The sequence below is a fragment of the Amphiura filiformis genome, chromosome 18 (genome assembly GCF_039555335.1).
Source record: "Amphiura filiformis chromosome 18, Afil_fr2py, whole genome shotgun sequence".
Classification (NCBI taxonomy): Eukaryota; Metazoa; Echinodermata; class Ophiuroidea; order Amphilepidida; family Amphiuridae; genus Amphiura; species Amphiura filiformis.
Genome location: NC_092645.1, coordinates 59,079,332 through 59,095,211, shown reverse-complemented (window position 1 = coordinate 59,095,211; position 15,880 = coordinate 59,079,332). Strand labels below are relative to the sequence as shown.

Below are 15,880 nucleotides of genomic sequence, written 5' to 3'. Positions count from 1 at the left end.
TCCAATGGTGACATGTTGTTTCTAGAGCAAGAAGATTGAAAAATCGCCCATGAACAAGGAGGGTTTTAACATGCGAGTGCCACATGTTTTGAACTTCATCCTTCAAATAGGTTTTAGCATTTTTTTGAATAGTTTTGAGAGGAGGGTCAACAGATTTATTTACAATTTTAAAAACCGATTCACTTTCATAGTTATAGATTTTTTCGTAGTCCAGGATTGATCCCTATTGAGACGAGTGTCAAGACAGTGGTTGACGAGGGGACCTCCTTTAACTCTAGAAGAGATGTGGGCTGCTAAATGAGCTTCACGGTCAGATCCGAGATGGATTTGATGTCTAAACCTTTTGGCATGTGAATGAAAGCCATGGTGCCAGGGTGGGGAATACCAAAAAATGTCTTTGAAAGATTAATTGTTACAAAATAGACATGAGTGCATTGGACGAATGTAGTATATAATAGTAAGTATAATTTCGAGGCCAAATTACTTTTTTCTTTGAAAGGCAAATATAACAACAACTAATCCAAAAGAATGAATGCACTGCATGGGAGTAAAATTGAATTAAAAAGACATGATTTGTTACTTGCAAGTATAAAAAGCAGATTCAGTCTGCAAGCACTATGCTTGTAACACTCCAAGGTCACTTGACTGAAACGCAAGTGTCAGTCAAGTATCATGCATAGTACTGGCATCTTGCTTGCATTTGCTCGATCAGGATTGCAATGAAAGTAAACATCTCAAAAAAAGTAACTAACCCCCATTAAATAATGACAATTATTCAAAAACAGGTGTTTGTATTACAAATCTGTAAAATGCGTTGGAAGCAGAATTTATGTCTGCACATTTTGTCTTTGACACCTCATTTGCAGCAATTGACTAAATATTGATGTCACAGCATACATTTAAATCAATGTAACCCAAGATTTCAAAGTTGCAGTAAATTGTATTGATTTTGTATTCAGTGTAATGGAAGGAAATCTGTGTAATGATATCTGAGTGTTTTTGTATTGTAAAAATTTGTATGGCCGCCACGCCACTGTGGAGTCGTAATACAAGATAATGATTTGCATCCTGGTCAGTGGCGACGCTATGGGGGGGGGGGCATGTGGTCATTTGCCCCCTGTCCCCCACCCCCTTTTGAGGCAAAACCCATAATTTTGTGTAAATTTCTACTTTTTTGCTGCAATTTTGCCCCCCCACCCAAAATAAAAATTTAATTTGCCCCCACCCCCCCGAAAACATTTCCTGGTGTACAGACTTTCTAATAATAATAATAATTATAATAATAAATAAGCATTTTGTATGGTATCCAGACCATACAATATTTCTTTGAAAGAGTTTATTTGTTACAAATAGACATGAGTGCATTGGACGAATGTAGTATATAATAGTAAGTATAATTTCGAGGCCTAATTACTTTTTTCTTTGAAAGGCAAATATAACAATAACTAAAAGAATGAATGCCCTGCATGGGAGTAAAATTGAATTAAAAAGACATGATTTGTTACTTGCTAGTATAAAAAGCAGATTCGGTCTGCAAGCACTATGCTAGTAACACTCCAGTGTCACTTGACTGAAACGCAAGTGTCAGTCAAGTATCATGCATAGTACTGGCATCTTGCTTGCATCAGCTCGATCAAGTACAAGGATTGCAATGAAAGTATTATGTCTAGAATAGAAGCCACAAGCAGATTGCTACTCTACTAACATTTGACAAACGCTCTTTGATCACCATTTAAATGCATCCGCTGCTATCTTCAGTAGATAGCATGCAGCATAGTATCAAATATTTAGTCAATGATAATAGGGATATATAGCGGGGGGTATGGTGTGTGTGGGTTGGGTTTAAAAAAATATTTTGTCTATATGCGTTTTTGACTCTAACCGCACCCTCCAGCCCTCGGAAAGTCAGAAACCCATCAAGCACAAAGCCATCAGGTCATAACCAAATCCCACTCGATGCGATTGAGCACTAAGCCACATTTAGCAGCGAAAGCCCTGATACAAATATCTTGGCATAGATAGCTCAAGTGGCGGCGCCACGGGGGGGGGGGGGCATGAGGGGACAAATGCCCCCCCCCCCGGTTCAACACAACTGCTACAACATGTTTTGTGCGGACTGGATAAAAGATGGGCTCAAAGTGTACATTTCTACATTCTGAGCTCAAAATATTTAATTAATGATAATAGAGATATATGAGCGTGGGGGTGTGGGTTAAGTGATGTTTTATATTTTTCTCTCCGAAAACACCCACATTTGTTTCTACAAAAAAAGTAGTGCCTTTACTTTCACACATCAACTTTTTTCATCACCCTGTTCTCAAAAGCCACACATTCTAATATCAAACATTATCAACATAATACTAATTACTTTTTTCTTTGAAAGGCAAATATAACAACTAATTCAAAAGAATGAATGCACTGCATGGGAGTAAAATTGAATTAAAAAGACATGATTTTTTACTTGCTAGTATAAAAAGCTGATTCGGTTTGCAAGCACTATGCTAGTAACACTCCAGTGTCACTTGACTGAAACGCAAGTGTCATTCAAGTATCATGCATAGTACTGGCATCTTGCTTGCATCAGCTCGATCAAGTACAAGGATTGCAATGAAAGCATTATGTCTAGAATAGAAGCCACAAGCAGATTGCTACTCTACAAACATTTGACAAACGCTCTTTGATCACCATTTAATGCATCTGCTGCTATCTTCAGTAGATAGCATGCAGCATAGTATCAAATATTTAGTCAATGATAATAGGGATATATGAGCGGGGGGTAGGGGTGTGTGGGTTGGGTGTTTTTTCATATTTTGTCTGTATGCGTTTTTGACTCTAACCGCACCCTCCAACCCTCAGAAAGTCAGAAACCCATCAAAGCACAAAGCTATCAGGTCATAAACAAATCCCACTCGATGCGATTGCGCACTAAGCCACATTTAGCAGCGAAAGCCCTGACACAAATATCTTGGCATAGATAGCTCAGTGGTGGCGCCACATGGCGGGGATGAGGGACAAATGCCCCCCTTGGTTCAACACAACTGCTACAACATGTTTTGTGCGGACTGGATCAAAGATGAGCTCAAAATGTATATTTCTACATTCTGAGCTCAAAATATTTAATTAATGATAATAGGGATATATGAGCGTGGGGGTGTGGGTTAAGTGATGTTTTTATATTTTCTCTCCGAAAACACCCACATTTGTTTCTACAAAAAAAATAGTGTCTTTACTTTCACATATCAACTTTTTTCATCACCCTGTTCTCAAAAGCCACACATTCTAATATCAAACATTATCAACATAATACTAATTACTTTTTTTTTCTTTGAAAGGCAAATATAACAACAACTAATTCAAAAGAATGAATGCACTGCATGGGAGTAAAATTGCATTAAAAAGACATGATTTTTTACTTGCTAGTATAAAAGCTGATTCGGTTTGCAAGCACTATGCTAGTAACACTCCAGTGTCACTTGACTGAAACGCAAGTGTCAGTGAAGTATCATGCATAGTACTGGCATCTTGCTTGCATCAGCTCGATCAAGTACAAGGATTGCAATGAAAGCATTATGTCTAGAATAGAAGCCACAAGCAGATTGCTACTCTACAAATATTTGACAAACGCTCTTTGATCACCATTTAAATGCATCTGCTGCTATCTTCAGTAGATAGCATGCAGCATAGTATCAAATATTTAGTCAATGATAATAGGGATATATGAGTGGGGGGGGGGGTATGGGTGTGTGGGTTGGGTGTTTTTTCATATTTTGTCTGTATGCGTTTTGACTCTAACCGCACCTCCAACCCTCAGAAAGTCAGAAACCCATCAAAGCACAAAGCTATCAGGTCATAAACAAATCCCACTCGATGCGATTGCGCACTAAGCCACATTTAGCAGCGAAAGCCCTGACACAAATATCTTGGCATAGATAGCTCAGTGGTGGCGCCACGGGGGGATGAGGGGACAAATGCCCCCCCTTGGTTCAACACACCTGCTACAACATGTTTTGTGCGGACTGGATAAAAGATGAGCTCAAAGTGTATATTTCTACATTCTGAGCTCAAAATATTTAATTTTAAATGATAATAGGGATATATGAGCGTGGGGGTGTGGGTTAAGTGATGTTTTTATATTTTCTCTCTCCGAAAACACCCACATTTGTTTCTACCAAAAAAAATAGTGTCTTTACTTTCACATATCAACGTTTTTCATCACCCTGTTCTCAAAAGCCACACATTCTAATATCAAACATTATCAACATAATACTAATTACTTTTTTCTTTGAAAGGCAAATATAACAACAACTAATTCAAAAGAATGAATGCACTGCATGGGAGTAAAATTGAATTAAAAAGACATGATTTTTTACTTGCTAGTATAAAAAGCTGATTCGGTTTGCAAGCACTATGCTAGTAACACTCCAGTGTCACTTGACTGATACGCAAGTGTCATTCAAGTATCATGCATAGTACTGGCATCTTGCTTGCATCAGCTCGATCAAGTACAAGGATTGCAATGAAAGCATTATGTCTAGAATAGAAGCCACAAGCAGATTGCTACTCTACAAACATTTGACAAACGCTCTTTGATCACCATTTAAATGCATCCGCTGCTATCTTCAGTAGATAGCATGCGGCATAGTATCAAATATTTAGTCAATGATAATAGGGATATATGAGTTGGGGGGGGGGTAGGGGTGTGTGGGTTGGGTGTTTTTTTAATATTTTGACTGTATGCGTTTTTGACTCTAACCGCACCCTCCAACCCTCGGAAAGTCAGAAACCCATCAAAGCACAAAGCCATCAGGTCATAAACGAATCCCACTCGATGCGATTGCGCACTAAGCCACATTTAGCAGCGAAAGCCCTGACACAAATATCTTGGCATAGATAGCTCAGTGGTGGCGCCCACGGGGGATGAGGGACAAATGCCCCCCCTTGGTTCAACACAACTGCTACAACATGTTTTGTGCGGACTGGATAAAAGATGAGCTCAAAGTGTATATTTCTACATTCTGAGCTCAAAATATTTAATTAATGATAATAGGGATATATGAGCTTGGGGGTGTGGGTTAAGTGATGTTTTTATATTTTCTCTCTCCAAAAACACCCACATTTGTTTCTACCAAAAAAAATAGTGTCTTTACTTTCACATATCAACGTTTTTCATCACCCTGTTCTCAAAAGCCACACATTCTAATATCAAACATTATCAACATAATACTAATTACTTTTTTCTTTGAAAGGCAAATATAACAACAACTAATTCAAAAGAATGAATGCACTGCATGGGAGTAAAATTGAATTAAAAAGACATGATTTTTACTTGCTAGTATAAAAAGCTGATTCGGTTTGCAAGCACTATGCTAGTAACACTCCAGTGTCACTTGACTGAAACGCAAGTGTCATTCAAGTATCATGCATAGTACTGGCATCTTGCTTGCATCAGCTCGATCAAGTACAAGGATTGCAATGAAAGCATTATGTCTAGAATAGAAGCCACAAGCAGATTGCTACTCTACAAACATTTGACAAACGCTCTTTGATCACCATTTAAATGCATCTGCTGCTATCTTCAGTAGATAGCATGCAGCATAGTATCAAATATTTAGTCAATGATAATAGGGATATATGAGCGGGGGGTATGGGTGTGTGGGTTGGGTGATTTTTCATATTTTGTCTGTATGCGTTTTTGACTCTAACCGCACCCTCCAACCCTCGGAAAGTCAGAAACCCATCAAAGCACAAAGCTATCAGGTCATAAACAAATCCCACTCGATGCGATTGCGCACTAAGCCACATTTAGCAGCGAAAGCCCTGACACAAATATCTTGGCATAGATAGCTCAGTGGTGGCGCCACGGGGGGGGATGAGGGGACAAATGCCCCCCCCCCTTGGTTCAACACACCTGCTACAACATGTTTTGTGCGGACTGGATAAAAGATGAGCTCAAAGTGTATATTTCTACATTCTGAGCTCAAAATATTTAATTTTAAATGATAATAGGGATATATGAGCGTGGGGGTGTGGGTTAAGTGATGTTTTTATATTTTCTCTCTCCGAAAACACCCACATTTGTTTCTACAAAAAAAAATAGTGTCTTTACTTTCACATATCAACTTTTTTCATCACCCTGTTCTCAAAAGCCACACATTCTAATATCAAACATTATCAACATAATACTAATTACTTTTTTCTTTGAAAGGCAAATATAACAACAACTAATTCAAAAGAATGAATGCACTGCATGGGAGTAAAATTGAATTAAAAAGACATGATTTTTTACTTGCTAGTATAAAAAACAGATTCGGTTTGCAAGCACTATGCTAGTAACACTCCAGTGTCACTTGACTGAAACGCAAGTGTCATTCAAGTATCATGCATAGTACTGGCATCTTGCTTGCATCAGCTCGATCAAGTACAAGGATTGCAATGAAAGCATTATGTCTAGAATAGAAGCCACAAGCAGATTGCTACTCTACAAAGATTTGACAAACGCTCTTTGATCACCATTTAAATGCATCTGCTGCTATCTTCAGTAGATAGCATGCAGCATAGTATCAAATATTTAGTCAATGATAATAGGGATATATGGCGGGGGGTATGGGTGTGTGGGTTGGGTGATTTTTCATATTTTGTCTGTATGCGTTTTTTGACTCTAACCGCACCCTCCAACCCTCGGAAAGTCAGAAACCCATCAAAGCACAAAGCTATCAGGTCATAAACAAATCCCACTCGATGCGATTGCGCACTAAGCCACATTTAGCAGCGAAAGCCCTGACACAAATATCTTGGCATAGATAGCTCAGTGGTGGTGCCACGGGGGGATGAGGGGACAAATGCCCCCCCCCCCTTGGTTCAACACAACTGCTACAACATGTTTTGTGCGGACTGGATAAAAGTTGAGCTCAAAGTGTATATTTCTACATTCTGAGCTCAAAATATTTAATTAATGATAATAGGGATATTATGAGCGTGGGGGTGTGGGTTAAGTGATGTTTTTATATTTTCTCTCTCCGAAAACACCCACATTTGTTTCTACAAAAAAAATAGTGTCTTTACTTTCACATATCAACTTTTTTCATCACCCTGTTCTCAAAAGCCACACATTCTAATATCAAACATTATCAACATAATACTAATTACTTTTTTTTTTTTCTTTGAAAGGCAAATATAACAACAACTAATTCAAAAGAATGAATGCACTGCATGGGAGTAAAATTGAATTAAAAAGACATGATTTTTTTACTTGCTAGTATAAAAAGCTGATTAGGTTTGCAAGCACTATGCTAGTAACACTCCAGTGTCACTTGACTGAAACGCAAGTGTCATTCAAGTATCATGCATAGTACTGGCATCTTGCTTGCATCAGCTCGATCAAGTACAAGGATTGCAATGAAAGCATTATGTCTAGAATAGAAGCCACAAGCAGATTGCTACTCTACTAACATTTGACAAACGCTCTTTGATCACCATTTAAATGCATCTGCTGTTATCTTCAGTAGATAGCATGCAGCATAGTATCAAATATTTAGTCAATGATAATAGGGATATATGAGCGGGGGTATGGGTGTGTGGGTTGGGTGTTTTTCATATTTTGTCTGTATGCGTTTTTCACTCTAACCGCACCCTCCAACCCTCGGAAAGTCAGAAACCCATCAAAGCACAAAGCTATCAGGTCATAAACAAATCCCACTCGATGCGATTGCGCACTAAGCCACATTTAGCAGCGAAAGCCCTGACACAAATATCTTGGCATAGATAGCTCAGTGGTGGCGCCACAACTGCTACAACATGTTTTGTGCGGACTGGATAAAAGATGAGCTCAAAGTGTATATTTCTACATTCTGAGCTCAAAATATTTAATTAATGATAATAGGGATATATGAGCATGGGGGTGTGGGTTAAGTGATGTTTTATATTTTTCCCTCTCCGAAAACACCCACATTTGTTTCTACAAAAAAACAGTGTCTTTACTTTCACATATCTACTTTTTTCATCACCCTGTTCTCAAAAGCCACACATTCTAATTTGCTGAAAATTGTCAAGTGTCTCTTGCCAGAAACTGGCATGTCATGCAAGTTTCTTGCACGTTACTTGCAATGTGCTGGCATTTGCTGGCAAGCATGATGGTATTCTCATGCAAGTATGTGTCGAATAGTGTCTATAGTCACCGAGCGGATACTACTAATTCCCAGTCCAATATTCGAAATGGAACAATGGATCAGTCAAAGGATTGCATGTGCTATCTTCAGTATAGATAGCAGTACCATCTGTGTCATCTGCAGTAAAATTGTCATGTTTATAAACAGATTCAAATGCACAAGTAGGCCTATATATGTCACAAGAAACCCGGGCAAGAAACTTGACTGAAACGCAAGTATCTTGCAAAGACTAGAGTTTCTAGCAAATTAATGCTTACAAACCAAAGAGGTGCATTTGAATCTGCTTTATATAATTACATACTAGCAAAAAATATCATGTCTTCTTGATTCAAATTATTATGTATAATGCATTCATTCTTTCGAATAGTTGTTATATTTTCCTCTAAAAGAAAAAGTAATTACGAATAAGTGGATAATTTCACCACCCAATATCAGTGTTGTAGTCGAGGACCTCATGTCCGAGGCCAAGGCCAAGGCCAAGGACATGGTGTCCGAGGCCAAGGACAACCCTCCGAGGCCAAGGACTTTTGTCTCCGAGGCCAAGGCCAAGGACCAAGGACTTTCATAATAATGAACCATACTAAACCACGCCCAATCGGGGTGTCATATTGTCGTCAACATAAGGCAATTTTATATGCACTTTAAATAACGCTGCACAGTAAGCCTATCTATAGAACTTTATAAAATAAACATGCCTAAAATGGACTCTTTTATCCTAGTTTCAACCAACAAAACCCACCTTGTTCATTCTATTGATTTGTTTCTTAGTCTTAGGGAACAACCCAAAAGTTTGATGAAGTCCTATAAACGTAAGTCCTTTCGCTAGAACGCTAACCCCTCCACCCTCCCCTCTAACGCAAGTGTCAAATATCGAAAACTCCAATCTGTATTCATAGGATACAGTGCCGTCGCTATGGTGGATGGGGGTGCGACAATGCTAGGATACTAGTGATCACGTTTATGGAAGAAACAAATATTCTATTTTAAGATATTTTCTTCGTACCTTTTTAGCACGAAAAAAAAATAATTAGGACTTGCTGGATTTTCAAATAAAAAATAATCAGCTGCTTACCAAATTAACTTACAATTTGCAGGTTGCGAGTACTGTACACTATATTGATTTAAAATCATTTTAAAGCAACCACTGTAAAATTTCAATATCGTAGGCCAACTTCAGAAAATACTGAAATTTTATATTAAATCCTTTAAAAAGATCAACTTTGACCGATGTTTTAACGACTTTTTTTACAAACGTAATCTGACTTTTCGACCCCCTCCCTCCCTAAGGCTGCGATCACATAGAAATATACGATATACGGTCTCCGCTATACGAAATACGCTCGTTCAATCAGGCTGAGTTCACATAGGAGTATACTATGTGAACTCAGTCTGATCGAATGAGCGTATTTCAGATAGCTTAATACCGTATACTTCTATGTGATCATGAAGACTTTCGTAAATTATAAGACTTCAACTTTTGGGCTGTTCCCTTATCTAGACAAGTAGTGAAGATTACAATACGTACAACACACTTATGTGTTTGATCCGCATACCTACCATTTTGATGTCAAAAGCTAGACAGTTATGTGGTATATAATAAATGTGCGACAAAGCAGTCTAAATGGACAATGATCTATCTTAAGATCAAACGCAGCAAAATGTAGCTGATGAGATTAACCAAAATAGATAAAATTCATTTGATCACAGTTAGGTCTACCCGGTAATCGAAACATGTCCTACAGTAGCGTCCAATGAGTTTCTTAAAATATCTAAAGAACCTCTTGTGTCTATTCGATATTCCTATTTTAGGAATCATATTGGCTGAATGGAATTTTAATATAAAACCACATATTTGGCCTCCATGTGCATGTTTTGCAAAGAGCAAAGATGATAGTTAAGAGTGCACCAAAATATTGACAAACTGTTTTGTATTTCAATTAGGTACAATAAAAAGCTACCCTTGTCATTTCTCTAAAAAGTTTTAATTTATAACTAAACAGCAGATTGTACTCTTTCACTCTTTAAACATTTGCCTGCATTTTTGATGATTTTGCCTGTCCTTGTCGGGTCCTTGTTGTCGAGGACCAAGGACTTTGGGGTCCGAGGCCAAGGCCAAGGCCAAGGACTACACGTCCGAGGCCAAGGACTACATGTCCGAGGACCAAGGACTTCAAAACCTGTCCTCGAGGAGTCCTCGAGGCCGAGGACTGTACTCGAGGACTACAACACTGCCCAATATATACACTCATGTTTACAAAATTAAATTATAATTTGTTTATTATCATTTCATTTCAAAATTGTGACACTTGTTTGAAGACCTATAATATATAGGCCTATACTTTGTGTTAGGTCCCCACATGCATCTTGCCATTGAGGATAACCCAGGCATATATTAAACGGTGATCCATATATGAATTTCATCAATTTCAAAAAAATCTTACTGAGAACTATCTAGCATAGGCTACACCAAAACTCAATGCAGTACATTTTTTATACCTGCAATTATCTGCAAAACAGGTATTGCAAATCGCCAATCCCATCTTCGGGATAAAAGACTATACACTTATCCGATCATGGAAATAGTAGATCTTACTACTATTTACATGGTCCTATCTTCAGAAGATATCACACTATTGTCACATTTTCGGCAGATATGATAGCTCATGCAGAAAATAATTGTGTGGTTATACAGCATGGATGTATTAAATTTAATTGACAGTCACTGGGATTGCTTTGACTCACTGTCAAGAGCTTTATTTGCATATACCTGTTAAGTGTTACTGTTATATTTCACCCATAACAAATGTAAACATAGAATTACAATGGTGGTAGTATATATAGGGATAGCAAATAAAGTGGGTGGAACAACACTGTTTTGTGGGTGGAGCAAAACCATTTATGCAAACACTCATTAATGTTAAGCACTTGACTGTACTTACATTTGCTCTTGCAAGAAACTTGACAACATACTTGCATACTTTTTATAACAAAGTCAAGTTTATACAAAATTTTGCAAGTTTCTCACAAAATATGCTAGTGTTTCGGAAATTTTTTTTACTAGGGGGGGAGGTCTTGATTGCCCCGACTGCTCAAAATTTTTTGTTTTTGGTTTGCTTTCATTTGCAGTGATTGGTAAGTATATTTCAGGCAGTGCTTCTTATTGCTCCACCTAATTATCAACAGCATAATAGGACAATTTGATCATAATATAGATGAATAGTTAAAGCATTTCGATTAAAGCAATAAAGTGTGATTTGCTCACAAGGACACCATCAATTTTTTTTAATAATTTTTACTTTTTGCATGATTGTATAAGGCCAAATAAAAAAATAAACATGTTTCACGTCCCCTCCCGCTTCCTTTTTTGAGGTTTTCACAAATAAATTTTTATTTTTTGAAATTCAGTTATAACTTATCAAAAAATATGTCTAGGAAGTTGGGATGCTTTCTATAGCCTTGTTAAAATACAAGAAACATTTTAGGAAGGTTTTGTGATCATTAGAGGGGGTGTAACTCTCAGAACAACAAATAAAAAAGGGCCTCCTCCTTTTTCCAGGCATTTTTGTATGTACGGATTGTACGCTAAAACAGCTCCAAGTATGGGTCTTTACACCAATTTTGCGATAAAAAATAGAAAATAAAAAGCCCCCTCTTCCTCATTTTTTTTTCGAAAACCCGGACGTGAAACATGTTTTATTTTTTACTTAGCCTAATACCCAATAGTACTTAAATACCCTGTAAAAGACTCAGGAGAAGACTAAGCATGAAGTGCTTTAATTACAGTCAAATGTAAAGAGTTTTTGATTTTAAAAACTGTGAGTCCCCAGTTTTATTCGCCAATTCCCACTCCACAGTTAAGCAACTAAGTGGTTTTCTATCATTTTACCTCATTATTTCAGCTTACAATGGTCAGAAAACCTACTTGACAGTTGTTAAATAACAAAATTAAAATTTGACCGAAATCATACCTACATTATGGCTTTAAGGGGGTACTACACCCCTGTGGTAAATTTGTGACTATTTTTGCATTTTTTCAAAAAATAATAATACACTGGTAACAAAAGTTATGTATATTATTGGGGCAAGGAATCCAGTTACTACACTGAAATTTCAGTGAATCAAGACAAGTGGTTCAGTATATATGATAGGAAATGAGGTACATCCTAGCGGTACCTTATTTCTTATCATAAATAACGAACTGCTTGCCTTAGGTCACTGAAATTCCAATGCAGTAATTGGATTCCTTGCCCCTATAATATACATAACTTTTGTTACCACTGTGTTATTAGTTTTTGAGATAAATGCAAAAATAGACACAAATTTATCGAGGGGTGTAGTACCCCCTTAAGGGCTGGGGTATGAGCGACCTTGAAGTTCCGGTATCTGGAGAGGGGAAGCAATGAGTTACCTCAAATCACAGCGGCAGGTAGTGACTGGGCAGTCGAGTGCTAATATATATGTATTTTGGGAGGTTCGTGTTTGTTTTAAATTTTGGGGCGTTTTTCCAAACTTTGATATTTTTGGTCATATTTCAAAAGCGACATGCCAAAGACAACTCTTTGGGCACATAGTTTGTTATTGTTATTGCAGTTCTTTTCCACATACCTACGTTAACATTCGATTGGGTGATTTACTAATATTATATATTTTATGACTGCAATTTGGCGTTTTCAATGCGTTTTACACGTATCATGAAATTAACACAAATATCTAGTCACGCTGCTTTTAGAATTTTTACCTGATCGTCGGCTTTTGCAGGCAACAGAATGCAGATTGGCTCACGATAGATGTCGATTCCTCTATGTGGTTCACTCATTGATAAAATGAGTTTGCATTCCTTGTAACAACACACACATTGCCGTCTGGAAACCGGGTCTGGTACTGATTTTGGGACAGCCAATAGACTTCAGCGCCAGTATCAAATCTCATAAAAACCACACGACTGGCGACTATGTGTTTATGTTTCCCGTACGAAAGCTTGTGTCTACATCTATTACTATACTTCTTTGGAAACGTTGACCTTTGACCATTCTTTGTATAACGCCCTGATATGACCTTGATATGTTCGCTTGATTGGGTGCGTTATAGCATCCATTTCATTGAGGTGTTAGGACTTGGTCAGTATAATACTTGCAGGGATACAATAGTTTAACATGGTGTGTGAGCATGGTGAAAGACTCATTATTGATTAGGCGCGGACATATTAAAGGCACAGGTCCTTTGCGTGTATAGCAGAAAATTATAATAGAATGTGTGAATAGAATGTTTGGAATTTTGCAACTAAAATACTAACTGCATTCTGCATTATGTATTTATTTATTTATTTAGGCATATGCCTATTTATTTATTTACTGACTTATTTATTTATTTTATTTATTTGGTATATTAGTTAGTAGGCCTAGTTAGTAATATTCCATGATAGGCCTACGTCGGTTTATTATTGATTGTTGATAACTTGACAACTTGATTGATTGATCGATTGATAGTCATTTCACATTATATTCCTAGTTTATAGGCCAATTTGAATAACATCGTACATTAGATAAATAGACCTATCAGTATTGATTTATTCTATTCAGCAATATCAAGGATTACTATCAAACTTCTCATAGCTGATTGTCAGTTGGCTCAGTGGTAACGCAGTAGGTTTTACAACACCGAGGTCCCGGGTCACTACAAATATTACTGTATCCAAATGCTTGTTAAATTACTCGCGCATGCTCCAGCCGCTTGACCAATCACAGTCGACTCAGCGAGTTTCTGCCGATGTTTGCGAATGACCAGCCGAACTTTTAATCTTCGTGTGTTCGCACGGGATTTTAGAAAGGTCTTTGAGGGTTGAATAATGTTTTGAATCTGACAACTTTCTACTCCCATTTAGACAAAATGGCAATCTACACGAACTTTTTTTAACCTTGAAAATCGGTGAAGAGATAAGGAAAATAATGACATTTTTCAGGGCACATGTTTTTGATCAACGGAATTTTTAGGCAAGTTGACAATTCTGAAACATTTTGATGTATAAATTTCATCGCAAGATTCACAATTTCTTGGATTTTTTCGATGAATACTTTGATTTTTTGCATCATCGGAAAACTACACAGTATAACACTGTGCTAGTTTTAACGTGTTACATTTTCGATTTTTGTGTTACATTTAGGCCAAAGTTGGACCAAATTTGAGTAATATTTCGGATTTTCCGCTTCTACTGCACGGAAGATCATAAAACAGAATAAAAATAAAACATGTTTCTCGTCCCCTTCCGCTTCCTTTTTTGAGGCCGCTTCAAATTTATTTTCAGTTTTTAAAATTCAGTCAAAACTTTTGAAGAAAGATGTCTTGGAAGTTGAGATGTTTTCTATAGCCTTGCTAATATGCAAGAAACAATTCTGGATGGTTCTGTGATCACTAGCGGGCGTACCTACCAGAACAATAAAATAAAAAAGGGCCTCAAGCCCCTCTTCCTCCTTTTTTAAACCCGGACGAGAAACACGTTTTTATTTTTACTCCGCCAAATCATCCTCCAGACACGCTCCAGATAATATGCAAATGCATGGAGTACAATACCAATCACCTGTTTAACTGGTATTGATCAAAGTAATTCTTTGTACTCCATGCATTAGCATATCTTATGGAGCGTGTCTGGAGGATGATTTGATTCACGGCGGGAAGTGCAGGGCAGCATGAGTGAACACGGGTCACTGAATTAGCATAAAGGTCACACAAAACAGCTTCCGCGCAAGCGTGGTTACCTCACAGTGAAAAGTTTGACCTTACAAAGCTGTCGAGTATTTAGATACAGCAGTATAGTGTGTAAGTTCGTAGTGCGCGCGGGTTCGATTCCCACCTCTGCCTATTTTTTGCAAGTCTGAGAAAAAAATGAAATTTCTGGACTGCAAACTTATTTTGCGCGCGATCTGAGCTGGTCCTTTTCTGGTGGCTGTGTCTGTTACAGGCACACTCCCTCTGCATCCAAACCAGGTTCACGCTCATTAGACCTCCCTTAACTCAATTGGTACATGTAAATTGTAAGTGTCAATTGCTAGCCCACAAGTACAGCTTACATTGTAGACTGATCATGCGCATCGATGTGGCCGTCCACCACAAGGGAGCCATGATGATGCGCTAGAAAATATTGCAATATAGTAAATGTGGTTAAATTAATTTGAGTTATTGAGTAGTCTGATAAAGAAAACTTTCAAACTTCAAAATATGTTCTAAATCTGTAATATTTCTTTAATTACTTTAGGTGAGAAACCTTCAAAAGCATGGAGACTCAGCTTTCAAATCCAAAGACTATGCCCAAGCCGTGACCTGCTACAGTGAAGCACTGGAAATTGACTCAGAAAATGCTCAAATTCTAGCCAGGAGAGCAGTATCTTACATTGAACTGAAAGAGTTTTCCAAAGCAGGGGATGATGCTAGGCTGCTTGTGAAGCTCAATCCTCATGTACCACAGGTTAGATGAGGGTGCAGGGGTGGGGTGGGGAGTGGGGTCAAGGGGAAGTTGGTGGTTGTGTTGGGTCCTCAATTAGATTTTCAGAAGTGCCACATGATGAAATGTTTGTGAGCTGAAGTGCCACTGACCAAATAGAATGTAGCGAGCATCTTAAGGCGTGAGCCACCTACGCCGCCATTTGAGGAACCCTGATGTAAAGCATATGCTTGATTGTTAAGCATCACTGTTACCCAAAGACTCTTATGTATTTTCACAC

The 15,880-nt window shown here is 37.8% G+C and overlaps 1 protein-coding gene across 2 annotated transcripts in view; it reads left to right on the top strand.

Annotated features, from left to right (window-relative positions):
* LOC140138866 (uncharacterized) overlaps positions 1 to 15,880 on the top strand; it is a 68,252-nt gene that overhangs the window by 14,124 nt on the left and 38,248 nt on the right. For both annotated transcript variants that reach the window (XR_011857075.1, XM_072160644.1), the window contains exon 3: positions 15,415 to 15,624. Coding sequence is in view for 1 of the 2 variants with exons in the window: in XM_072160644.1 (XP_072016745.1) it covers positions 15,415 to 15,624 (210 nt within the window). In the remaining variant the exon portion in view is untranslated. The remainder of the gene's footprint in view (positions 1 to 15,414; positions 15,625 to 15,880) is intronic.